Here is a 27,558-nt window from a genome sequence, read left to right on the forward strand (position 1 = left end):
ATGCTAGTGTCTAAAGCATCGCCAAGAAAGTTCAACCTTTAAATTTTATTAATCCATCATATAGTTGACTTGAAATCATATAAATATCAACATCCATCACTCGTCAGACAGTTTTTTATACTTTCAGTCTGATTTGTGGCCTACGCCAAGTTCAGTTTCACCACACAAAGCTGAAGTAAATAAAATCAGCACATTTTACCATCACCTCTTGTGCCTCCATTTACTCTCTCAGCAAATACATATATAGCAACAACACTAAGAAAGCAAGGTCTTTGACCTTTCGAAAATGTTTGGCAATCTCGACAAAGTATTCATAACTTGCATTTATTTATGAATCTTCAGGCACATCAATGATAATGGGTTTATCAATACCCATCACTTTGGAATTATAAGAGCAAGATTAATCTCTTGGTTTGTGATGAGTTTACAAGCTGATCTCCTTTCCTCTTTTGCTCCATCGCCACCTTCATTCTGTGTAAAGGAATATGATCATACCCTATATATCATGGGAATGTTCAATAGCCATATCGCAAGCTGAAAATAATGTTCTGATTTACAACGATATCATCCAGATATCATCTAGGGCTGCCACTGTAAACACATTACTGCTTCCATTTGATTCGTCTTCACTCATTTGACAACGTGTACATTAATAACATGTTTTGAGAGCCAGTGCAGTTGTCACACTGGTGGCAACTGTGGTAACTGACAACAAACACATGTCAATGTCTGCCATTCAGATTGAATGAATGTCGTTTTTTCTCAACTGGCGACAACATTACAGTTCTTTCATGAACGCTGTCAAACGAAGCCCTCAAGGATAAATAGCATAAAATTGTTAGAAAGCGGCGACTGATTTCGCTGATTTTGGTGATGCATGTCAACGTATCCAAAATGCGTGATGTCATTCACTGGATTATCTTCTCTACATTTAATTATTTATGATGGATGAAATAGATGGAATATTACTGAGTACGGCGTTAAACAACAATCAACAGTAGTTAAGACCGAACTCTGGAAAGCCACGCTGAATATGTACAGTTTGGGACATTCCATACACTAGACTCCCCAGCAGTGGTCTTTGCTAAGAGCCATAATAAAGTATGGCGTGTTGCTGGTAAACTGGATGCATTAAATCCAGCAATTGTGTGATCTGAGGTAGGCAGATGGATGGGGGTGCTGTATATCCATCATTGGTGTACATATACGTACCTGTGGAAGATGAAACCGACAATAATGAAGGTAATTACTGCAGATAATACAGCAATTGCTGTTGGAAAGTATGGGGATGTTGTCCATCTGTCACTGAAGGATGTTGACGGCATTGCAAGGTGTTGGTGTGGCTCTGAAACAGGAAGTATATGGTACATAGCCTTTGTCAAAATTAAGCATGTTGATACCTGTTATATGTACTCTCAGTGATATTTTCATATGGTTAGCAACGAAGAACTGGGATTGCGGACTACAAAATATGTTTATATGTGTTCAAACCATATTTTTCTTAAATAATTATATTACATCTGTTTGTAGCATTCCTGTGAGCACCTTACCTCGACTGCTGTGTGACATGTTGATGTTGCCGGTGGGAATCTTGCGTGTGTTGTTACCGTGTGTCTGTCTTAATGCCACAGGCATGTTGTTTTTCTTCAGGCTTAGGTCAATTGCACCAGAAGAGTTAGACAAGCACTCTCCAGTGCTTTTGTCACACTTAGAACATGGGTAAGGACATCGCTGTAAGCACCAAGGTCCACAGAAACCATCCCTACATTGTCCCACACAATCTCCCGTGTATCTGTCACACTCCAGGCACGGACGCTTACACCTAGTACTACATGTTAACCCCCTCCACCCCAACACACACCCCTCCGTACAGTTGACGGCTCGACCATTGGCCAGTAGGGCACACCGTCCATTCAAACAGTTTCCTCGGCAGCTCCGTCTACAGTCAGACCCATAGAAGCCGCTGACACAGTCAGTACATTCCTCGGGACACTGGTCTGCGCTGGGGCAGTGGTTCACACAGCCTTCCTTCTTCAAGTGTCGTGGAGTTTTATGCACGCACTTACTGCCACCTTCAACATACGATAGGTCACATACATCACAATATGACAGGATCGATGCTATTGGTCTTTAATTTCCCTTTGAATTGTGTTTTATTATAGATAATGTACTTGCCACTGGTAAATGTAACCTTTTTTGTGAAAGACTTAATGCAAAAAGAAGTGAAGGCTGCCCAATCAATACATAGCTGCAACTTGAGATAGTGTGGACCGTTGTTTCAAATGCCAATATACAGATATGAATATACTCTTGCTTGACAACGATACAAGAATCTGTATCGAAACGTCGCACTCACGCAATAAAGAAGTTGTTATCCATAAAAACGTGTTCCATATTGTACGTCTCAACTTCTAAAAATGCCACTCAAACAAGATATGAAAGTGTTGATCAAAGTTTTACACGTGGGTAATATGTGAAACAATGGTCGTTGCACTCATGACAGGTAGATACATTATTGTATTTATGGTCACTATTTCATTGGCATCTGTTTGAGGAAAGGAAAAGTGCAGAAACAATGGATCGAGTACCTCATATGGTATTGTAGTGATCAAGACCAAAAGAGACATTCACGAAGAGTTAATATAAACACGTTTCAACTACATAGATGGTGTGTCTTACCGTGGTGTATCAGTAGAAACATGTACACAGCAAAGCAAAATGTTGTTGGTAAAAATCCACGGTGCCGATCCCGACTCATTTTGTCTGGAGAAAAGAGATAAGGGTATCATCTTCAACTATCAAACCATGTAAACGTCTCGACTGGATGTACATTTGCATTGACATGAAAGCTTATGCTGTTTTGGTTTAAGGGATTCAGGGTTAGGGGCTTTGGCCCCTGGTGATTGATGGTTAGGGGTTTAGGTTTTAGGAATAGGTTTTAGGAATGGGATAGAGGCATGTAATTCTGACGTTAGCTGCATTAGGAGTGAAGATTGTGCACACATTTTACATGCTATATGTTTGTTACATTTGGATAATTTTCTACATTTCTAGTTGCTGTACAATTCTGAAAGTTTGTGGATAATTCCAACCGGAACTAAATACATGTAGCTAGTGTTGCGGTTAATTCATTGCCGTGACAAAAGGTTTAAGAGCCCCCTTTGAACCAGCAAAATAGAACACAGACAAGTCTAAAATATTCAATAATATATTGAACAAACAATGAGCAAACTACAATAAATGACAATACAGATATCTAGTACAATGCAATTGAGTCACAAATCTAAAATATTGGGTGACAAAAATACAATATTAACTCACCAGAGTCTTGACATTTACAGTGTGAGCAGATATACTGATTGAAGGTTGTTTACAGTGACATATGGTGAATATAGTCTTAAAATGTAAGTCAGCTTGGAAATGGCAGACAGATGTACACAAATCAAGTCATGTTATAAAGACCCGTGTGTTAGTCCTGCCGCAGAACGCAACAACCAGACTATATAGCTCTTACACAGTTCTCGAGCATTCTAGTAAAGGTAGGCAGTATCGTTATCCACTCAAAACTTTTACGAAATCCGTCGAACAAGCTACATGATGAAAGTCGTATGTACGATTGCCAAGGGAGGCAACTCTGAAGCGCTATAAAAAAAGGCGTGCCGCTAAAAATAATATTGCCATTGAACATATATGATGCGAGATGCGAACCAAAACCGACACTCAAAACCTCAAACTGTGCAACCCATAACAACTATCACTCAATCAATGATATCACAAATTACAAAGAAACACACTCTCATAACACTAAGTTAAACAACAAACTACTAAAAGACGCACATTTATAAAAGTAATATGGCTGTGATCTCAAGGTTGCTGAATATGTTGCAGGTTGTGCACAGTCAGTTTTGTATTTTATTGACATAAAGGTCAAATGAAGTCTGGATAAGCAGTAAATAAAAGAAACGCCTTTCCATATATATTCACAATAAATATGGACCAAGGTGTGAATATTTAAAACTGAAATGAATAATATTAGTCGTACCAGTACATGCACTAGTGCTGTTCTGAATGATATATACACTTCATCAATCGAGTTGTTGGAAATTTTACAATAACCGTAAATAGCAAGATGTATATGAATGAAAGTTGCATGAAACTCTTTTTTGACATTATATGCATTTTGCACACTTTAGAATGTAAATATGTTATGTAATAGTGAGCATGAACTATCACCATAGAGAATTGTTTGGCTCGGGAATGGGGAGCGCTTGGAGCGCTGCGGTAGTTACGGTCCAACAGTAGCTGTCACTCTGATACTGGCCTGCCTATCCGCCAAGCCTAAACTTAAATCGACATTAAACCTACTTTTGACTCTATGGTTCATATATTACGAATTACGGAATCTGGACGACTGTTGTCAAAGCACGAAGAGCTAGCGTGTCTGGACGAAAAATAATGCTAATAGAACGGTACTGCAGTTATTGTAATATTGCCGTTTCTCGGAATTTCTTATTGAGTAGTTGCTTTGTAAATTCGTCAAACAATTTACTCCCCATTATGTGACATTACACAGAGCATTAATGCGGTCGTAATAGTTGTTAGAACATAGGATTAGTGTACACTGAAATTAGCGTTACACAAATAACGTTAGCGCTGACCTGATTACGCGTACAACATAAGTGCTTCAGTTTTCGTTCACGTAAACAACCTATTCTCATATCCTATAACACTTTTGGATGCAATGGAAAGAGGAAATGCTATGGCAACAGATCGTTTTCGAAAGGATTTGAAACAAAGCATTTCATCGAATTAACGACTCGCTGACATTGTGTTCAACAAAATATATTACACCCATTCACACGATAAATAAGCTCACAACTTCCGGTTTATAGTTTCTACATACTACACATTTAGGGACCGGCCATAATTAATGGGGTGGCTTTTGGTGATGATCTTTATGGAGAAGCATGTACAATGTGAATGACCACCCTACAATTCATGTACAAAGTGACACCCCCTTTGCAGATATCATATTCAAAATCAATTAAACCCCCACCCCCACTCCATAATTTTAAGCATAATCAGTTTTATGTACAAATTTTCTTACCCCTTAGTACATGTTTACAAAACTGATGACCTCTACCTTTCCAGAACAAAATAGGTGACCCCTTAAATTCATCACCACCTCACACCCACAAATAAATTATGAACAGCCCCATAGGCTGTTATTCAATCCCATACAGTAAATTGGCATATTTCTTGCACAATGTATTTCTAAGTGTCATTTGGGACCCCACCCCAATCTGTACCATTTTTAAAGGCTGTCTCTTCTCTACACAAATAACCATTACCTAAATGACAGATCACATTTTGAAAACACAAGAATAATTTTGAAATTGTGTTTCAGTTGTTGTCAAATAATGTAATTAAGCTTTAGTGAAATACTGAAGTATTACAAACACATTTAAACCAATATTGGAGGTCTGAACTACCTGATGCCAGAAGCAAGGGGGTATCGGATTCATTGTCTTTTAAGGTGGGAGCCTTTTAGAATTGAATACAAATATTTCACACTTGTTATTCCAGCATGTGTGAAGGGTTTGCAAATTACATCAAGGCTATCACAATGATAATGGGCTCACAGTCTCAGTGAACACAGTGTGCATTTGAAATACTGAAACAAGGAATAATTTAGCTTTTGAATGGTAGTCTAAATGGTGCAATTGAGATTCTACAATACTTACGATTATTCTCATGTGTCAACTATCATCAGACAAAAATCAACAAAGTCTGGGTTGTCATTTCAGTTTTTATTGTTCAACATAATATATTCTGCATGTATGGACATTCATAAATATAGATATAAATACAGTAAAAAATGATGGTCTCCTTTGAATTGAAGAACCGTGATTAACACTTACATCACATGCATGTTGACGTTTTCCACACGGACAATCACACTGTCAATATTGCTGTACAGATAATTTAGGTGACATGCATATGCACCAAAAAATGGAAGTACAACAGTGAAGTCTGAATATTTTGACAGTCCTGTGTAAATGAAAATTGTTGCAGCACTAAGCATAAAAGTTAGTACTGGAAGCACTGCATGTTTGTCTCAGTGTTGATATACAGTTACTTTAATACTTGGCCTGTGCCCAGTCTGGAGAGAAAATGTTTGGCTCAATAGTCTTGCCATCAAAATCATCATGGGTGATTGTTTCCTCCCCAGCGACCTCACTGATGTTACATTCAACATCACAAGTATCCACCAGCATTAAGTGGGTTAGCTGATACAGTCCAGGGAAAGAATTGGTCATACAACATCTGTTTCTCATCCTGGAAAACATCAGTGGAATATTACTAGAGAGAGAGAGTCTTTATTTCCTCCAGTAGTTACCGAAGATTACAAACAAAACATCATATTATTACAACACGTACATGAATATTAACAATTGGATGTTTAGAGATATATGTACAGAAATTTATGACATGAAGAGAATCATTCTGTATAACAGTTCACAAGGTGAGGTTTCAGGTCATATACATACAAAGAAAAGCGTAACAGTATGGTTTCCCATAGTGTTGAATCTATAGAGTTATAAAAGTCGTTTTCGTCTGAAGAGAAATGACAACATATCTTGTTCACCTTGCATTTCAAATATTACGTAAGTTTCAACATCAAGTTTATCAATTAAGTATGCAAAGAAATCATTTCGTTGTTGTATTAGGTTTTCACAGTGAAGAAGCATGTGGAAATCATAGTCAAATGTTTGTTTATTACAAAGAGCACACTCTTTTGAGATTTTACCTCTTGATAATATTTTGACACAAAATTGCAAGGAAGATTTATAATTAGGGTGTTTATATGCCAGTTGCCAGAAAGTATGATAAGAGAGTGTAGTATGAGTTGTTGCGTAAAATGACATGTTTGAACGATAGAGAGTTTGTGATCGCCATAATTGTTCTTCATAACTATGTACAGTAGCATTTACAATTCTTCTCCATACCCGTTTTGGAGGAAATATGCCTTGAGCAATATAATTGTCAACAAATGTATTTAGATTATACTTTTCAGATATTGATAAAAGATCATCACAGATGTTGTTAGATTTTACTGAAGTTGCAATAGCAGCACAAAAGATATGTTTTGCAAAGTTGTTACACTCAGTGTTACATAGTCGCCCAAGAAATAGTAGTTTACATTTATCGATATACCCAGTTAGTGACCATAATCCCAAATTTGCAATGGTAGATATTGATGATGACCTCTTATCAAGACCTTGCACAAGACGAGCAAAGTATCTTTGTGTTTGTTCAAAGGTGTCAGCCTGTTGGACTTTGATGTTTGGTAATACTTCACAGCCATAGAGACTAGTTTTAAGAATCATTCTGAGCCATATTTTAACACAAGTGATTGGATGTAGGTCAGAATCATTCAGTCCAATAGATCTAAGTGAGTTTACATTCTGTCTTGCTTTCTGACAATACTTTTCACTTCTAGTTTTTGTTGAGAGGTTACTTGTAAAGAGTACACCCCCATATACGGTAGATTCTGATTGGGGATTGGGATGTTACCAATGCTACAGTGGACGTTTACATCATAGCCTTTTCTTTTGCTAAAAACGATGATGGTACTTTTGATGGGTTATATGTTAGACGCCATTTAGAAGCGTATGAAGAGACAATATCCAGTGATACCTGTAGGCCATTAGGGGATGTGCTTATGAGTGTAGTATCGTCAGCAAGCAAGACAGCTGGAACGTCCATACCAAAGACACGGATACCACAGCCAGCTTCTCTTAAAGATGTAATTAGGTCATTAATAAAAATGAGAAAAAACCAAGAGGATATAACCCTCCCTTGTCCAACACCTTGTTTGACCAAGTACATATCTGACCTCTCGCCGTGGTATGCAACAAATGATTGGCTATTGGTGTAACAGTGATGTAACAGTTTCCATGTATTACCTCTAATACCAAGTTCATGAAGCTTATAGAATAAACCATCATGCCAAATTCTGTCGAATGCTTTTGCATTGTCGAGAAAGGCTGTAAAGACAGGGGAATCTCTATGGTTATAGTATTGTATACTCTCCATGAGAGTAAACACAGACATTATGGCTCCATGCTCTTTCGAAATCCAAATTGTAACTTGTCAGGAAAGTCCGGATTTGATTTAAGCAATTTATTTTCAATTCGTTTGAGCAAGAGCTTTTCAAATAATTTACCAAGGCAAGATGTTAGTGTGATACCTCTGTAGTTTCGAGGGTCGGTTTTATCATTTTTACCTTTGTATATTGATATTACCATTCCAATCCTATATTCGTATGGGACATATTGAGATTCAATCATATGATTGAATAGTTTACATACATAATTAATGAATACATCACCTGCATATATGATATGCTCGTTTGTAATTTTGTCGGGACCTGGGGATTTGTTTTTGCTAAGAGACTTAACAGCATCCTTTACCTCATCAAATAGAAAGTCTCTTTCTAGTTCCACATCATAATCCTCAGTGCGGCTATTGTCAATTTTCTTAACCAATTGAGATATGTGATTTTTGAAATCATCATCAAATGTTTCTGACTCATGTGCTTGAGCTAGGTCGGTATAGTATTTGCCCCATATTTTACATACTTCAGAGGGCGTTGAGCCGCTCTCGCCTCCGTAATCAAGTGTAGATACATTTGTAACTACTGACCGTTGCTTTCGGACAGTTTTGTAGAAAGTGTTTATGTCCAATTCAGCAGATAATTCAATTTCTTTTAACATTTCTTTTTTTATGGGATCTTTTTATTTCCGAAGCAGACATCGGAATTTTCTTTTCTCATCTTTATAGGCCAAACGTTGTTCAGAGTCCTGTTCGCGAGGTTTACCTGAGTTGATCCATGCACGCCTAGCTACTCACATATCGTAGTGAGCATCATTTAGGCAATTAGATTTCCAAAAAGGTTTTAGGTATGGTTTGTAGTTACTGTGAGGTATAGAATTTGAGGAAGCATACAATAGAGCAGAGCTTATCATATCATTGAAGTGATCTATATTGTCTGGTTGTTTAAAATCTACATGAGAGAAAATTCCGAGAATACATAACGTCCTCGAATAGTCTTTGGTAAGCGTTAATGTCATTTTCATTGGCTAATTTCCATTTTGGAATACCATAATGAAGATTGCTATAACATTCCTTTACTGGCATACTTATGGCCATAGAGCAAGGCAGGTGATCTGATACACTAAACGGACAAGTGTGATCTACCATAACACTGGTAACACGTGTGCTTAGATCGGATGGTATAAGAATGTAGTCAATCATACTTTGGAATAAATTATTTTTTGACCTACAAGTATATTTACATGTATGTGAATTCGTAGGCATAAGTTTGAGAGCATTTATGAGGTCTCTATCTGACAAAGCACACTTCAAAGTTTTGTCTCTGTGTGATAAAATATGCTTACATATGTCAGAGTTTAGATCACCTAAAATAAAGGTCGAACTCTTTTCAGATAGATAGTAATACAAATCTAACAGCTCACTGAGAGCACTACAGTAAGTTGCATGCAAAACATTCGTTGATGGCAGACGACAAGCAATGACAAAGACATCACAATAGTTGAAACGGCTAAGCTTGATTGCAATGACATAATCAGAGTTGACTGTAATTCTCTCCGCTTTCCACGAGGAGTTTGAATTAACTAACAGTGCCAGACCGTGTGATCCACGTGAGCATGACGAGTCTGCTTTCACATAGTTATAAGTCACAGTTTTCAGTTCACAGAAAGCATTGAAATGATGCAAGTTACCTGATGTTAGCCAGTGTTCTTGTATAGCAACAACATCAACAGGCTGTGATATTGTCTGATTGATGTATTCACCACCGTGAAGTAGTCCACGTACATTCCATGTTAACAGAGAGAGAGTCATTATGATGACAATGTGGAATAATGGTATTCTAATACAACTGATAACGTTATTGCACATCATAATATTAATAACTGTTACTGTACGATTCACTCTCGTCATTATATGACCTGTTTCTTGGAACATAGTCTCTCACCCGGATTCCAGGTGGCCAAAAGTCTCTATTACCGGAAACATAGTCCTCATAATCGTCAAGATCGAGATTTACTTGTACAGTGTACGTATCTTGATAGTTGGAACGAACATTTTTCTTCATCAGCCTGACAAAGGTCACACGCACATTTTGATCATGAGTATATTCATGAATGAGTTCCTTTACTGAATCGAACGACTCCTCAGCACTAATGTTATACAGCACAAGACGTTTAGTTTTGATTCTGGGAACACCTTGAAGAGCATGATATCGTTTAGAGAGTGATCTGATAGGATGTGTAGTATTGTTCTTTACCTTATTATCACTCTTGTCTACGTTGTTGGTGTCCCGTTTCCGTGATGGGTGACGATCAACTTGGTTCCAGGAATCTGTGTTGTCTGTATGTCCTGGATCCATTGAGGGGAGGTCAGCGTCGTAGTTGTCGTATACGAAGCTTATGGTGTTCCTGTTGTCCTGTGGTGGATGCACACTGTTGTCGTTGATCTGACTGGATATGACTGGAATATGACGGGGTTCAGGGTTGGACGTATTAGTTTTGTCCTTCTCCAGACGCGATGTTTGCTCCACCGCTGTTTCACTTTGTTATGTTGTTGCAGGTGTCGTTGGTGTCGAGTCCGTGTTCGAGGTAGATTCACTGTTAAGAGATCTACCTTTTACTTTCTCATTACAGTTCTTTATTTGACTAGAGAGGCTTGTAAATTTAGCATCAATTGTCTTTAATTTGGCATCGACAGAATAATTTGTCTTTAATAGTTCACTTTCTAAATGTAGAATGTGATCCCGACATGATTTATTTTCTTGACTATACAGTTTCAGTTCCGATCTCAGTTCTGACCTTCTGTTTTCAGAGTCACTGAGCTTAGATTGTAGGTCTGATATAGATTTATCCTTTTCCTGGATAGTCTCATTTAATCTCATGATGTGATCAGAAAATCTACTTTCCATACACTGTACCCTTTCCTCCAACTTGCTTTGTCCACGAGAAACAATCTGTTTCAACTGTACAATGTGGCTAAGTATGGAACACGTTGAGTCGTTTGTCTCACCTGAAGCTCGTTCAGTGGGAGTAGTCGATGATGAAGATGTGCTGTTGATCTTGATTGGTGTATTGACGTTGGTGACGTCGTTGTACGAATAGTACCTTCAATGTAATGATATAGGTAGTACACATCTTGAGCACACTTGTATATGGCCGGCGCTGTTGTTGCCTGAGTATTTTTTTCTTCTCACAAGTAGACCAGCTGGGAAGTTAACACACGTCTGCTTGGCGTAGTCATACAAACTCTCTCTTACATCATTTATTTCTTTTATGTTGTGGTTGTATATGTCTTGAATGCTGTCAATAAAGCTTGTCTTGTCTTTAGAACCAAGTTTAGCTTTTATTTCCAAGTAGATTGACTTGTCAATCTCATCACACGACTGGGTGGTGTATATGTCTTCATTGTCCATGTCATCAGCCTCACCTATTGTTTCACATACATTGTTCTCGCTGTTCGAGACGTTCATTGTTGTATCTTGAATTCAAGCTTGGGTTGTGAGTAGGTAGTTATGTGAACATGGTGGACAAGTACTAAACTTTGTATACAGAAAAAAAATCAAAGTTCATTTGTGTTAATAAATGATGACATTGATTCAAAGTACATGTTTCACATTTTACAGATAGTCTGTAAGTAAATCCGCATTGTGCACACATTCAATAATTCAGTTAGAATGGTCACTATTTCACCTCACCTGCGGAGCTCCTGAAACACGTCCGTACCCTCTGATACCCAAGCGGTATACACATACATTGTCATTAGAATTTTAAGTAAATTACTCTATGTAACTCAGTGTCAAACTGACAACTGTATTTAAGATGCATGACAAGGTGTTGTATGAGAGAAGACAAGCCGGTAAAATCAACAGGCCATAATAAGTGAGGAATACTTTGCTAAGATATAATTGAAATATAGTTGAAAATATATTCAATAGATTAACCTGAAATTAGAATGCAATAGCTGTGTTCAAGTACGGTGGAAAATTTTGAAACAATGTTAACAATGAATAAAGCCTAATAACTACAGAAACTGTTTTATCATCTTTATAGCTAATCATCACTGGGGGTGCCGATTTCAGACGATAACATCAGTGGCATTCTACAGAATGGTGGTGACGCCTTGGGCTGCACCCCTTGTAAAGCGAAAAGATTGTGTACTGTACGTTTTGATGATTACTACAGGAGAGGCCCCTAATATTTTGTACAGAATGTGTCCCTCTTAAGCAGAGTCGTCTAGTTATATGCTGGACTAAAGCAACCCATTCTCGTAATTTCAGTTGGCATGCACGTTAACTAAATTTGGCAAGGAAAATAACAATAACAACGTTTCCTTCAAACTGTAAAAAGATACAAAGTACGTGGTACTTACCATAATTAGTTACAGTAACGAAATCGCTCTGTAAGAAGTGGAAATGGAACACAACACTGAGAGTGAGACCAGCGAGAGCCGACGGCTACCTCGTCATGCTTTTGTTTCATTCGTTGCTACTGCGAATGATAGTCAACCACCACTTCAGCAAGTTTTGACCTCTCGGACACGTCGAACCTCTATTGCATCATCCCGAGGCAAGACAGCACGTTTCAGGCATCGTATCATGCTGCGAATTTGAAATCGACCGTGCAACAAACTTTGAACGCCATCATTATGCCGGAAGTACACTTAGGACCGTAGTGATTGGCGCCATCTAATGGCGAAGCTGTAAAGGGAGATAACTGAGGAATGTTCCCCATTGTCCAGGCCTCATACTGATAAAACTTTGTTTATGTAATGGGCGCGGTGGGCGAGCTGGCTAAGGCGCTAGGCTAGTGTTCCAGCGAGGTTGACGAGTCGGGATCAAGCCTACCTGTGACCGGGTGTAAAAACCTTGGAGTTGTGGTGATCGGAGCTGTCAACCGGAAGTTGGACTAGACGGAAAGTGCCGAAGACAGCCGATCGCCACGGCGAGTTCGTGGAAGCCATCTTGTGAGTATAACACAGGTTTACCTAGGGTCTACCTAAAAACCGTGGGTTGGGGCGTAATTACTACAAAGTGCGAGCCGCGACTAACTCCACTAGTGGTCAACATCGTAGTGGACTTGGTGATCACTACAGTGGCGCTGCGAACAGGATTCTAAGCGAGGAATCCTATTTTCTCGCTTTGGGTCATCGCTCGTCACTTTTCTGTTTTCCCGTGTTTGGGAGACCGCGTGGTCTTCCACCTGAAGTGGGTGAAACAGAATTTGAGCGTTTTGTTGTACATTTATAAGGGTTTTCTAGTATCTAGTATCCGTACTTGTATCGGAGAGGGGAGGACTGGTTACCTTACGAAAAGTAGCTATAGTGGGGCTTTTTAGGGTATTTAGGTTACCCCCGTGGGGGAGCACGCGGGCTGGGGTGGGTGACCTACGGGTCACGGTAAGTGATATGGAATTTATGACTTCCGAGTGGGATAGATGCCAGTGAACTTTGTAATTAGGCATGCATGTATGGAACTGAACATATATTATATATAGCGCATTCGTTACTACTAGGAAATGGTATCACTGTAATTGGGGGTAAAGGGTTCAACACACCCCTCAACAGTAGTGGGATAGTGACATTTACCCATTATTCCAACCGCTCCTCGGGAGGGATACAGACATTGCAAATCCCAACCGCTACTCGGTTGGATAGTGACATTTACCCATTATTCCGACCGCTCCTCGGGAGAGATACAGACATTGCGTATCCCAACCGCTACTCGGTGGGATAGTGACATTTACCCATTATTCCGACCGCTCCTCGGGAGGGATACAAACATTGCAAATTCCAACCGCTACTCGGTGGGATAGTGACATTTACCAATTTATTCCGACCACTCCTCGGGAGGGATACAGACATAACTATCCCCAACCTCTACTAGAGGGGAGAATAGTGACACGGTATATCGGAGACACTTCACGGTGAGGGGACCGTGTGACAGTTGAGGCTTTTCATAATGGCTGCTAGAGTGGTACCTGTGAATTTTGCAAACCCCATGGAGCTGAAACACAGTGGACTCTCCAGAGACCAGGTAGATAGGCTCATGTCAATTAGGAGCCAGGGTTATAACATTACCAGGGAGGAGGTGGAGGATATGGAAGAGTTCCGTAAGGATGATGATGCCATGCCAATGCTCTCATTTGCACGCAATGAAGCATAGAAAGAAGGAGGGCCGCCGCCGAATGAACATGGGGAAAGCAGCGAGTTGGCCGGTCCGCACCGAGAGATGAAGCTGGAGCTAATAACACCCAATCGACAGGAACCCCAGCCTGGGAGGGTCGTAGGAGCAAACGACCTAGAGAGGAGAGCCGTCCAGCGGGGTGGGACCGCCTGGGGCGCATGGGAGCCGGGAGTGGAAGGTACCTTGAGGAGGCCGCAGCCAGAATGAATTCCAGACCGGAACCCTCGGCGAATGTCACATCGGCGTCATCGGCAGGATCGAGAGGGGCACATAGGGGGAAGAAGACCCGAGGCTCTTTGTGTCCCGCGCGAGGATGCGGCACCGTGACCAGGAAGCTGCAAGATCACACCTTCCTGGCACATCTTCCACGCTACTTTGGGGCGAGGTACCCTCAGGGGAAGTCCCCCGAAAAGGAAGTCCTCGAGAAGGTGGTCCAGGGACTACGTCAGCTGGGGACGTGGATCCTGGGACTTGGGGCCACCTTGGAAGATCTTTACCTCTTCTTTAATAGGAAAGTGAGGTTATCCAGGGACTGCACGATCCACAAAAGCTCAGTTGTGGGGATGTGGCATTTGTGTCGGGTCCAGGGATGGCAGATGCCAGTGAAATTTGCTCTGCAGCCACTTAACTCCCCGGCCTGCTTGAAGCAGTGTAGGGTGCTGCTGCACCTCTTGAATTTTGTAGCCCCGGACAGACAAAGGGAGTTCCGTCTTTTTCTGGTGGCCGTGCCGTCCCACACTCGCTGGACTGCCCGAAGCCAGGCCCCTCAAGAATGGGACCAAGACCTCTTAGAGGTGGATGCTCCGGAAGCCATGTGGTTGCCCGAGGATCGGGAGCTCCCTCAAGGATGAAGAGAGCCGGATTTGGAGCCAGATACAGACCAGGAGACTACCAGGTATCAGAGAGCCGTCATAGAGACGGAGCGGTGGCCAGAAGAACAAGAGGGCGCCTCTGGAGGGGAGGCATCGGCGGAGGGGCCGATGCAGGAGAGGATTCCCCAGGAGCCAATCATGCTGAACCATCTGTTTGACTCCCATTTCCATCTGGACCGAACGTGGGCTGCGATGTTCGGCCGGGCACCCCAAGGGACCACCCCAGATCTGTTGGCGACAGTTCCTGAAGTCAATCACCCCCTGGGACAATTGCCAGTGTGGGGTGTGTAAGTACACTGTGACCCGCCCACCTATCCTAGCCGGGTCAGCGCCGACACAAGGTACCCCACAGTCGCGGGGCTCCACCCAGCCTAGGAATGGAGGAAGCAAGAGCTCGTCCTAAAGGAGTTGCTACCACATGTTCCCGCTGGGATGGCAGTGATTGTCCGCAGGTGATGTAGAGGCCAGTGTGGGGGTGGGGTGGGGTTGGGGGTTGGGGTACCCAGGGACCGGATACTGCTGGAAACCGACTCCCCTTACATGCCACCCGAGGGGTACAGGGTGAACTCCCCGGCATTGCTGTGCTTGGTGGCCGACCTGGTGGCAGAGGCCAGAGGGGTCACCACGGAGGAGCTGCTCTCATCCACCAATGAGAATGCGGCTCAGCTGTTTTTCCGGGAGGGGGGCCGGAACACCACTCCTCGACAAAGGGGAGGCGGCATGGACATTGGTGGAAGGCAGTGGGTTCCACCTAAAAGAAAGGCGGAAAGGGAACCTCGAGTGAGGGGTTTGGATGGTTCCACCTCAAGGAGGGGGTGGAAGACCAGGTACTTATGTGATGGACTAGGTGCCCCATCTCATAGGAAGATGGAAATTGAAAAATGAAGTGCAAGGGACTGTCTGACCCACCTGAGGCGCGGGTGGAAATTAAATCTGGTGAGCAGGGAACTGTTGGCTCCGATGAACTGTGTGATGCGGGGTCTGACCCTGGGAATTTGGGGGATAGAAAGTGATTCCCCCAAGTGGACATTCATAAAGAAACCCCTCAGTGACGAATCCTACAAGAGGGGGGTGATGGCGTTCATTCCGCGGGAAGGGGCCTATAAAACAGGGAGGGATGTGGTGATCGGAGCTGTCAACCGGAAGTTTGAGGACTAGACGGAAAGTACCGGAGACAGCCGATCGCCACAGCGAGTTCGTGGAAGCCATCTTGTTAGTATAACACAGCCTTACCTAGGGTCTACCTAAAAACCGTGGGTTGGGGCGTAATTACTACAAGGTGCGAGCCGCGACTAACTCCACTAGTGGTCAACATCGTAGTGGACTTGGTGATCACTACAGAGTCAAATTTGTGTGCAGACTCTTTCAGTGTTGTCACAATCCCTAGTATACAGTACACATCCCTGTGCACTTAAAACAAACCACGAATATACCGTTGGTATATGACCAAATGGAGGCTACATGAAGACGTGCAAACACCTAGTTGCGTGTACAGCAACGTGCAGTGAACTTGAACAAAGTACTGTGACTATGTGTCTCAGTCCACCAAGCTGTGAATGGGTACTTCGTTAGGATGAGAAAGCAACACTAACTCGGTGCGCCTAGTGGCTGCAAGAGTTGTATACTTCCCAGGGAATTGACATTGATAATACGATGTGCCGTTGAGATTCACATCCAATGATCGAGGGAAATACCACCAGCGCCATAAGCATGCACTTGTTGCCTGGATATCGTAAAATAGTAATATTGCAGTTCTAATTTTTACAATGGATTTAGGTTTTCTGACAAAAAACAAACAAACTAACGTTGCTTTTCTGTCCAATGAAGGACTTAGTGTAGAAGAAATTCTATTCCACAGCGTGAGTCTACACGGATAAGAATAGACGGATATAAAAGAGTGCTGGTGGGTAGGTTTAGAGTGTGTGGAATACCAATACTGTTCCTGTTTCTAAGATTACGGAGACTAATCTTAGTTACTTTTGGTGGTAAAAGGTCTTTCTAGTAATCTGGACCGAGTAAGTGAGTGCGTTTAGTTTTACGCCGCACTCAGCAATATTACAGCTATATGGCGGCGGTCTGTAAATAATCGAGTCTGGACTAGACAATCCAGTGATTAACAGCATGAAGATCGATCTGCGCAATTGGGAACCGATGACACGTGTCAACCAAGCCAGCGAGCCTGACCACAAGATCCCGTTAGTCGCCTCTTACTACAAACATGGGTTACTGAAAGCTCATTCTAACCCGGACCTTCACGGGTAACCTGGACAGAGGTTGTTGTCAGTTAATGTACAGTTTTGTTGTTTTACTTCTGCGTAAACACACAGTTTTATCTATATTCTTTTCAAAGTCATCCCAGGCTTCGGATGCTTGGTCGTGTAATAGGTTGTATGGAAATAATGTAGATTTGAGATAATGGTGATTTTTCGATATTTATGTGTTCGTAAAGAAAATATCATTTAAGATGCAGATTATCACATAATGCCAATATGGCCAGACCGTAGATAGATCTTGATTCAAAGATATTTCCAAGTGGATAATTCAAACAGACCAATGTAATTGTCATCTGCAAATAAACGAGGTGAATTTTTTAACATTATTATGAGTGGTGTATATATGCCCTAGCTGAGGTCACTACCATTTACAATTACGTTTTGTTGCGGCCTCGAAATGTATATTTTTTAAAGTTTATGTAGTAACCCACTTTTGCAAAGCTAACAAAATGGTTTGGAGACATCACAGAATATCATACAATTAAATCCTTGCTTGTCAACAGATGAATGAATAATAGTATATATTATCCATAAGGTGAACCAGTGTCATATATGTCATATGTGCGCATGTGCACATATCACTTTTGCATAGCAACCACTGTTTCTGTATTTCTGTATTTAGTCGTCTGTGACGTCTTTAAACAATTGAACGTGACGTCAATGAACAGGGCAGTCACACTTGCTTACCGTGTTTTACTGCACAAATGTACAGTCATGAATAAAATAGATAATAAAGAAATTATTACACTCGCAAGTGTCCCACACGACTTATACGAAACTCGTGCAAAATAGTGTATTGCCCTCGTTCTCGCTCGGGCAATACAAAATTTCACACTTGTTTCGTATAAGTCATATGACACACTTACTTGTGTAATATATATATTTCCAACAAATGTTAGAGTAGAAGTGATCTGGAAAAAAACCTGGTATCCGTGAAAATGATTATGTAAGTGTTTAAATTCAAGTCTTCATTGCATTCCTAAATTATGGTTAGGTAGCTACAAATTAGTCACAGTGAGCATTTCTTTGCAAATATGTACATTTAACATCAATTACCTTGCAACCTAAAAAGGATAATGTAAAGCAAGGCAAGTGTTGAACTTGATAGAAAGGAAAATATATTATTACTGCATCGTAAAACACGTTAATCATTCTATATCGCTGCACAAACGTGCGACATGCAAGTGTGCTACGGGAGTGTTATCTACAGACTGCGCATGACATGTATTAGCTAAGATACATAGCGTTCACTGACATGAACGCTATGCAGCACCTCCATAGGCCGCAATGGTGGAAATCCTTTGTCGCACTTTCGCGCACTCGTTACGACTTTTGCGCTCGAAAAACTTATATGAATTACTTCTTTGTACTTATACCTACACGTGCACCATATTTCGTTATCAAAATATCCAAAAATATATATTTACAAGCCATCAAACATCTCAGTCGATCGCTCACATATGAGCGGGGCCATTTTGAATTACGTGACCTGTGACGCGAAGGGGATATCCCTCCCAAAAATAGTAACACACGTGTTCTAACCTCGTTGCTTGTTTACAACATATTTTCATACATTTTAGGCAATTAAAACGATTGTATGGAGATTTTCGTTTCCAATCTAGACTGACTGACCATCCCTGCTTTTTCAACAGCTGTTTTCAAAGGAATTGCTGGTGACTTTTCAATGCTTCATATAATATTAGATTATTGCTGTTACCTTCACAGTTCCATGGGTGTCTCTGTACTACTCCTGAATATTTGCCTGCAAAACACAGTTTACTAATAAGACTTATTAGAAGTTAGGAATTAAATCATTAACGAGTTCACGAATCAATTATCTATAAATTTCATTTGTACCATATAACCTTAAATATTTCTCATTTCACATTTCTCCTACCTTCATCATCATATTTATTTCCTCCTTGGATAGGAGATTAGATGTTGATTACATCAAGGGAATGTGTTTTTCATCATGAGTTATGAACAAATACTAATACAATTATTAAAATGCGCTCCGCCGGTCCGTCCGTGCACATTCGTCTTTTCCGGAGCAGAACTTCAAAACCGTTTACTATTTCTTCACCAAACTTGGCACAGAGATAGATCTGGTGGTGTACTGGTGCCTTTTGGTAGTTTGGGATTTCTGTATAAAATATTTTTGTGTGTGTTTCCTAGGCAACAATTTCGACTTTGACTGAAATTGGTTGTAGTGTTCTTTTCCGGAGCAGAACTGTAAAACCGTTCAATATTTTTCACCACAAATTGGTATAAATATCAATCAGAACCTTAGTGGTGCCTTGGCTATTTGCAGATTTTTGACATTTTTAATTTTCTCGGTTCCATGGAAAGGATGTGGACTTCTTTTCCGGAGCAACCATCGAAAACCTTTCATTATCTTTCAACAAAACGTAGCAGATGTATGAGACAGATCTTGAAGTAGTGCCTTTTGTTATTTGCAAAGTTTTAGTATTTATATTTTTCATGATTTCCATGGAAACAATTTGGACTAAGTAAAAAAGATCAAGTTGGACTATCAGTAACCGTCAGATGTTCTTTCAAATTTCTGGAGCCTAGGGGGATTTGTCATCTTTTGATGACTCTTGTTTTGATAAGTTATAGCAGTGAGTTTCACAAAAAAATAGACATGTCGTCAAACACTAAGCTGTAACTATATCTCTTCCATCCCTTTGTTTTTCTCTTGAACTTGCCCTTGCAATGGGCACAGACAGTGTCATCCATGGTTTCTTCTCTCAACTTTCAACCTTGAATACCAGTAAATAAAGTGCATATCAATGTTAATGATTAATTATCACTTTAATTTAACATGAGTTTAAACTTATACCTTCAAAAGATTAAACTTCATGCACAATTTCATATCCTTATCATTGTTAAAGGTCACATAAACCCTAGGAGGTACAAATACATAAATCACTAACTGGCATCGTTATAAATGAAACCCCGTCATTAAAACTACTCATTTCGACCTTTAATTGACTTAAATCGACCTTTTTGACAACAGTGCACAATTCTCACCCGCGAACGAAATTTCAACCAATCAGAGCGGCGCGCCTCTGTGACGTCATATGAGGAATAGCTTTGAGGGCCGATGCAGAATTCATCTACATTTTAGGGGGTTAAATTATCTTGTTTACAGGCCTGTATAAACCTGAAATCGTGACAATTGTTGTGGAAAATGAAAGCTATATGTTCTCACAATCTACTGTCATTTAATTTTGTCTCCTGCTTTGCCTAGTTTCCGAGTTACAACTTGTTTTCATAGACGATTCTGTCAAAATCGCTTGGTGTCGTTAGGCCCTATTTGTATAATGACTGATCCCAATTGATCCCATTTCTGTGTTTTTTTTACCTCGATATTTAATCATGTCATGTAAAAATCTGTTTGTATTCTCAAAACAGTGTCGGCCCATAAGTTTTCACATGCAATACAAGAAATTCATACTCTCTTGTTGTAACCCGTGTTAGGTGGTATAAACCTACACATGTTATTTCACTTGATGGTCAGTTAATGAATTTATAACAGGTATAATTAGTGGTAACACACGTAGATTACCCGACAAAGGTTCCCATTTGGCATTTCTTGTGTCTGGAGTAAATATTCAACATTATAAACATCGATCAAAGGATTAACCGATAACACGCTGATTGATTAATTACTTTTATCTTACACAGCGGAATTGTCAAAAGGTAGTGTTTATGTATGTAGATTTACTAATCTATACTGAATACACTCTGTCGTGTCGGTGTCTGCGTAAAAACAACGTCCTTCTTTCAAAGGATTAACCGGCAATACATTGATTGATTGCCCATTATTGGCTAACTAAATTACTGTTTTTAAAGAAAGGCGGACATTATGCAATTAGTTGCCAGGTGTGCTATCTTGGGTGACCAATGAGACTATACACCAATACCTGAAAAGATTTATCACTTTTCGTATATTAAACTGTTAAAAGACACATCATTTGGAACAGTTTTGTGGATATTGATGGATGCATTCCCCGAACAAGGTAATGGCCTGATATTGTTCCTATAACTTTAATCTATTTTAATTTTAATATTTGCATTTTGTTTGTATTCATTTGTCGTAGCATTCAACAGAATCATTGTTTTCGCCGTGAAGTGTAATGAGACAGACAACATGCACTAGGGTGTGTGTGCGAATTATGATTCACATTGGCAAACTATAAAATGTCTAGATATTACAGTTCTGTTATAAATTCACTATAAGTATCAGCAGATCGTCTGCTTTTTATTTAGTTTCAAAATGCATACAAGTATGATAATAAACTAATTAGGATTATAAGACCAAATATAAAGACGCACATTGACTAGTATCTACATACTGGTGAGTGGACATTAACCATGGGAATGTAGCAAGAAATGTATCGCGCAGTATTGTGACTTCGACCCCCCCGGCTCGCTTCCGTGGAAGAAATCGTTATGTTATAAGTTGTGTCATGCAAATCCGTTTGGTTATGATTCCAATACATATTTAACTACGAGTAGAAAGTAATCTTGATTTTCTAACTTGATGAAAACAAACTATAATCTCATTAATTCTAACAGATTTTTTTATTTTTAAAAATGGCGGCGCCCTGTCGGGAACATCCGCCAGTCTGAGGATAAATGGTATTTAGGTTTGTTTTCACCGAGTTACAAAATCAAAACTACTTTCTACTGGTAGTAAAATATGTATTTTATTGATGGCCAATAGGATATTTTGCATGACATAGCGTATAACATAACAATTTCTCTCGTGGCAGCGAGGTGGGTGTCAATATAATACTACTTACAATATTATTGTTACTTCGACCACAACCTCACTTCCGAGGAAGAAATCGTTATGTTACAAGTTGTCTCATAGAAAATCTTTATGGTCATCAATCATATGCATATTTTACTACAACTAGTAAGTAGTTTTGATTCTTTAACTTCCGTGAAGCGATCTGAACACAAATAAGATATGTTTCAGGCTTCCACAACGCTCGCTTCGCACTCACAAAGATAACCGATTTAGCACGAACTGCGGGGTCCTGTGGAAATCTGTGCATGGGGACACTATCGCCCGACCCCTAGGAGCAATTGACGACAAAGCAACGTTTCGGCATGTCGTCGTTGATGTCGAGAAATCATCAAAATGATGAGCGTGCTACACATTTTCTATACAACTAACTGAAAATCGTTCCTCATATGACGTCACTGCAGTGCTCTGGCGACAGAGTTACGTAACCTGTCTGTGGTTTCGTTGGCGGGCGAAAGGGAAGCAGGCGACTTTTTGGCCACTTTTAATCGCTCGGTATTAATTAACCACAAGTTTTTAAAGAATAAATTTGGTGTTCCGCATAAGACTAACCACAAATCTTTCATATGTAATGGTTAAAAGAGTAACAAAAAACAAAGTTTAGTGGTTCTTTAATGTTCTCAATAAACATCTAATTATTGCACCTTGAAAAGCAGACTTTCTAAACTAACACTTCATTGATAATGTGGAAAGCCTGCTATTTTTGCTGTCAAAAGATAAGAGGTACTGTAATGTTAGCAAATGAATTTTCTTCAGTTGACCTAACAAATCAAAGCCTTCTGTCCAATGGTGTATGCACAAGAGTTTAAGTATGATATTTGGCAGCTGTAATTTGAATGATCCCCTCATTCAACAATTGATTTATTGATGTATCCCCTTATTTCAGTATTTGTTAATAATTCATGATGACAAATAACACTTTTTGGCCACTTGGTTGCTAATACGGAAATGAATAGATGATTTTGTCAAGGTTTGTAGCTGGTGCTTGAGACCTAATACAACATGGAAATATTTAAAATACTATTCAAGGTAGGAGAGTTGTGAACTGAGAAATATTTAAGGTTTTTGGGTATACGTGAAATTTATAGATAATTAATTCGTGAACTCATTAAATATTTAAGTCCTAAATTCAATTAGTAAACTGTGTTTTGTAGGCAAATATTCAGGAGTAGTACAGAGACACCCATGGAACTGTGAAAGTGACAGCAATAATCTTATATTATATGAAGCACTGAAAAGTCACCAGCAATTCCTTTGAAAACAACTGTTGAAAAAGCAGGGGTGGTCAGTCAGTCTAGATTGGAAACGAAAATCTCCATACAATCGTTTTAATTGCCTAAAATGTATGAAAATGTGTTGTCAACAAGCAACCAGGTATGGAACACGTGTGTTACTATTTTTGGGAGGGATATCCCCTTCGCGTCACAGGTCACGTGATTCAAAATGGCCCCGCTCATATGTGAGCGATCGACTGAGATGTTTGATGGCTTGTAAATATATATTTTTGGATATTTTGATAACGAAAATATGGTGCACGTGTAGGTATAAGTACAAAGAAGTAATTCATATAAGTTTTTCGAGCGCAAAAGTCGTAACGAGTGCGCGAAAGTGCGACAAAGGATTTCCACCATTGCGGCCTATGGAGGTGCTGCATAGCGTTCATGTCAGTGAACGCTCTGTATGTTAGCTAGACATGTATGTGAGTGCCTCAATGACCTAGATGAGTCCTATTCCCGAGGAAAGATAGATTTCTCCGAAACAAGTGGCCTAGAAAATGTGTTCGACGAGTTTATTTCGATTAAGATCCTAACAATGCTACCGGGGTCTACCTCGTCGTATGGAGACTGGATGCTTTTATCGCTATGGATACGAACAATATAGAAATTTTCCCTATATTTATAATGACTCAAAAATAGGCAGCATTATTTAATAGAGAAGATGTCTTTTGATATATACCCTTAGCGAAAGTAGGGGGGAACCTGAACTTTAAATTTTTATAGAAAGTATAAGCGATTTTATGAAAGCACAACCATGTCGCACCCATATTCGTGCATGGTGTGTCATTCTTGATTTTGACAGTTTTCAAGATGATTTATTAATTAATGTAGACCATTAATGTTGACAATCATCTTGCATCACTCATTTGTTTAGTATTTGTTTCTAGCCGGTTTTTTTTTCTTGTTTTTGGTTTTGTTTGGTTTGGTTTTGGAAATGAAAATCGTACACATGGAAATTTCACGTTATACGCCAAGTATCTTTCAAGAGCGATTTCTGTAGAAACAACTATGGTTGGCCCACTATGGTCATAAGGAAGTGCAAGTGATGGTGTACTCTCAAAGTATTCATTATTATCTTATCAACAATGATTGACTCTGATATATCTCCCGATTGCATAATTACTACAGAATGTATTCTTGTCTTAGAATCAACTGCAATAACACCGTGGCTTCATCATAATGCATGGTTGCATTACAGTTTGAGTGCAATCTGGTTGCACAAATTGTCGACAACATTATCCAATATGTGAAACCAATGTAATGCCATTGTTATGTATAATTGCCATACACGTAAGGAAACTACACATGTACATCGAAAAGGGTAATAGTTCATCAGTTCCTACCTGTAAATACAGGAATGATTACCACTGAATATTTCTCAATGATCGCCTCGGCCATTACATGTTGTTGTTGTGTATATCCTTGTAACATAATACAGTGACGTATTGTTCCGGCATAGTAGAGCATGCTGGGTGGAATCGATATTATCGCCTCACTATCACTCATAACTCACTATCGCCGCTCTACAACCACGCGTGAAAACTGCATACTCGGTAGCTTTGGGGTAAGTTAAGTTGATATGATGTTTTAAATCAGATGGGGTTTAATGAAACGTATAATCAACAGTTATAATGGATTGGATTTATCATTTTGAAAGTCAACAGTACTCTGGTCAATGATTTAATGTAAGAAACGATGATTGTATAAACACAACTCAGTGTGTCTATCCGATCAGCATATCCTGTATTGGAATATCAACCCGAAACATCTGTCCTCTTTGAATTTATGCAGCTACGATATTAACTTCACCGTTGAGGCCGAACCTGTAATTTTGATTGAAAGTGAAGTTCAGAAAGCACTATCGATTACAAAAATCTGTCTAAATTTAGCTTGCAGTAAACTAGAGGTGTTATCGACCATTACCTGTTCCCGGAATACCTGTGTGGAGTAAAAATAAATGCAATACTGACAGATGATATGGGTATGTTTGTCATCACCTAGTTTGATTACAAACTTGTGGATTCTATTTAGAAGAAACTCGAGAGTGACTATTCTCTGGCATTTTATAATTCCCTATGACCAACTCGACTACATTATTTTACAGTTTTAACCAATGTTATACAGTCCAGGTTAATCTCCATTAACATAAACTCTCTTATTTCACTGTTTTGGTTGTTCTTTAATCAATTATAAATAATGACTAATCGATTTTTGCCATATAAAGAAGTATCGGCTGTAATTTGCACTCTTTCAAGATCGATAAAACTTGAAAAGTGACATCTCACTTTGTAAATATATAATACATAACCAACAGAAAACTTCGTAGCTGTATTTCCCAATACCACATTTAATCAATTTGTCAAATGAAGGTTTGTGGCTCCATTGCTGTATATGTCTTAGCATCAAAACTGCATTTTGGTATATACATATATATGTGTGTGCTTGTCTGTGTGTGTCTGTGTATATGTATGTAGGCATGTATGTATATCTGTATGTTTTGTGTGTGTGTATGTATGTATGAATGTATGTATGTATGTATGTATGTATGTATGTATGTATGTATGTATGTATGTATGTATGTATGTATGTATGTATGTATGTATGTATGTATGTATGTATGTATGTATGTATGTATGTATGTATGTATGTATGTATGTATGTATGTATGTATGTATGTATGTATGTATGTATGTATGTATGTATGTATGTATGTATGTTTTGTGTTTGTGTTTGTGTGTGTGTGTGTGTGTGTGTGTCTGTGTCTGTGTCTGTGTCTGTGTGTGTCTGTGTCTGTGTGTGTCTACTCGGTTGCCAGAAAATACTGTTCTTACTCACTGTCGTTGTACAGTTTTCAGAAATAGGTTGTTCATTGACTTATTCTTGCAGAACATCATCTTGCTGCAGATATGGCCAAATGGAATATGGAATACGGCTAACAACACACTAAATATATTAAAATGAGTTTTAAGCAGAGTTATTTTGATGTTTCAAAAACATTAATGTTTGGACACGACCCTAATGAACCAACAGTCCTGGGAATAGTATACCAAGAACCAAATCCTTGTGTTTCAGAGCTGTATTCAAAACATGACATTCACATGTTTGCTTTGTTGTTTGGTCTTCTCTGCGTACTTACTCTATCCTGATGCAATGGCACGTACACCTATATATCTTACGTTTCATGTTACTCTCTTTGAGTAAATTTACGTTATGGAATGGTAAACCTGTCATTTACATGTTGACCTATTTATGTTTTAAAATGTTAGTGTATTAATGGAAAATTTAAAAGTTTAGAATTGGATTTGGTCAGAAATGCTACATAAAATGTTAGCTACCTTTTCCAATATTTTGTATCTACAGCAGTAACTGCTATACAATGTGAAATTCCCCTTATTAAGTATCTCTTCCCCTCTGTGTAACCTTGACCTACTAGTATGGTCATTCAAATGTTGTAGAGCAAGTGTGCAGATGCTATCATTTGAATTTGTCGTTGGTAACCGTCTGAAACAACGTTAATAACACGCTACAATTTCACTTACTGTTTATTTCAACTTGTCTTTCTTGCGAAATATACATTTTGAATAAACTTGCCTGTCTGTCTGAAATATACGTGTTTGATAAAGAAAAGAAAAGCTAACTATGACAAGGTCCCTCGAACGACTCTTTGGTTTTGATAGAAAAAAATATGTCTTACCTTTACTAGGCTCGGTACTACTCTGGGAGTGCTCATTCGCCAGTCGCCTTAACGCGAATACCTGAAACTAAAAAGTCGCCTTAACGCGAATACCCCCTCTAGGAGACACCTAGATTGCAGATTGTGAGTATTACTATTACACAAGCTTTGGTAATAGTAATGCTTCTGTCATCCATTGTCGACACAGCTACGGTTATTTTTGGCGCTTATAGCGTGTGTTTATTATAACCAGCCAGTATAACCTGCCTGAACGCATGATCGTTGACAAGTCACATGACTGATATTACGCAATGCAGCAACACATACTGTGGCTGATATTTACAA

General features: G+C 39.5%; 1 protein-coding gene across 2 annotated transcripts; it reads right to left on the reverse strand.

Moving 5' to 3' along the window:
- Positions 1 to 310: 310 nt before the first annotated feature.
- Positions 311 to 27,436, reverse strand: LOC124272768 (multiple epidermal growth factor-like domains protein 10). Of its 2 annotated transcripts, XM_046707974.1 has the most exons (6): positions 27,340 to 27,436; positions 27,235 to 27,263; positions 2,680 to 2,763; positions 1,551 to 2,072; positions 1,213 to 1,345; positions 311 to 471 (listed from the first exon to the last, which is right to left on the reverse strand). In XM_046707974.1, the coding sequence occupies exons 1-6, from the start codon at positions 27,408 to 27,410 to the stop codon at positions 387 to 389; spliced, it is 924 nt and encodes a 307-aa protein (XP_046563930.1). In that variant the 5' UTR covers positions 27,411 to 27,436; the 3' UTR covers positions 311 to 386. The 2 variants fall into 2 exon arrangements, with proteins under 2 accessions (XP_046563930.1, XP_046563929.1); XM_046707973.1 differs by lacking the exons at positions 27,235 to 27,263; positions 27,340 to 27,436 and adding an exon at positions 24,884 to 25,027.
- Positions 27,437 to 27,558: the final 122 nt, after the last annotated feature.

This window comes from Haliotis rubra, unplaced genomic scaffold (assembly GCF_003918875.1).
Source record: "Haliotis rubra isolate DU_JTF1 unplaced genomic scaffold, ASM391887v1 Scf1728, whole genome shotgun sequence".
Classification (NCBI taxonomy): domain Eukaryota; kingdom Metazoa; phylum Mollusca; class Gastropoda; order Lepetellida; family Haliotidae; genus Haliotis; species Haliotis rubra.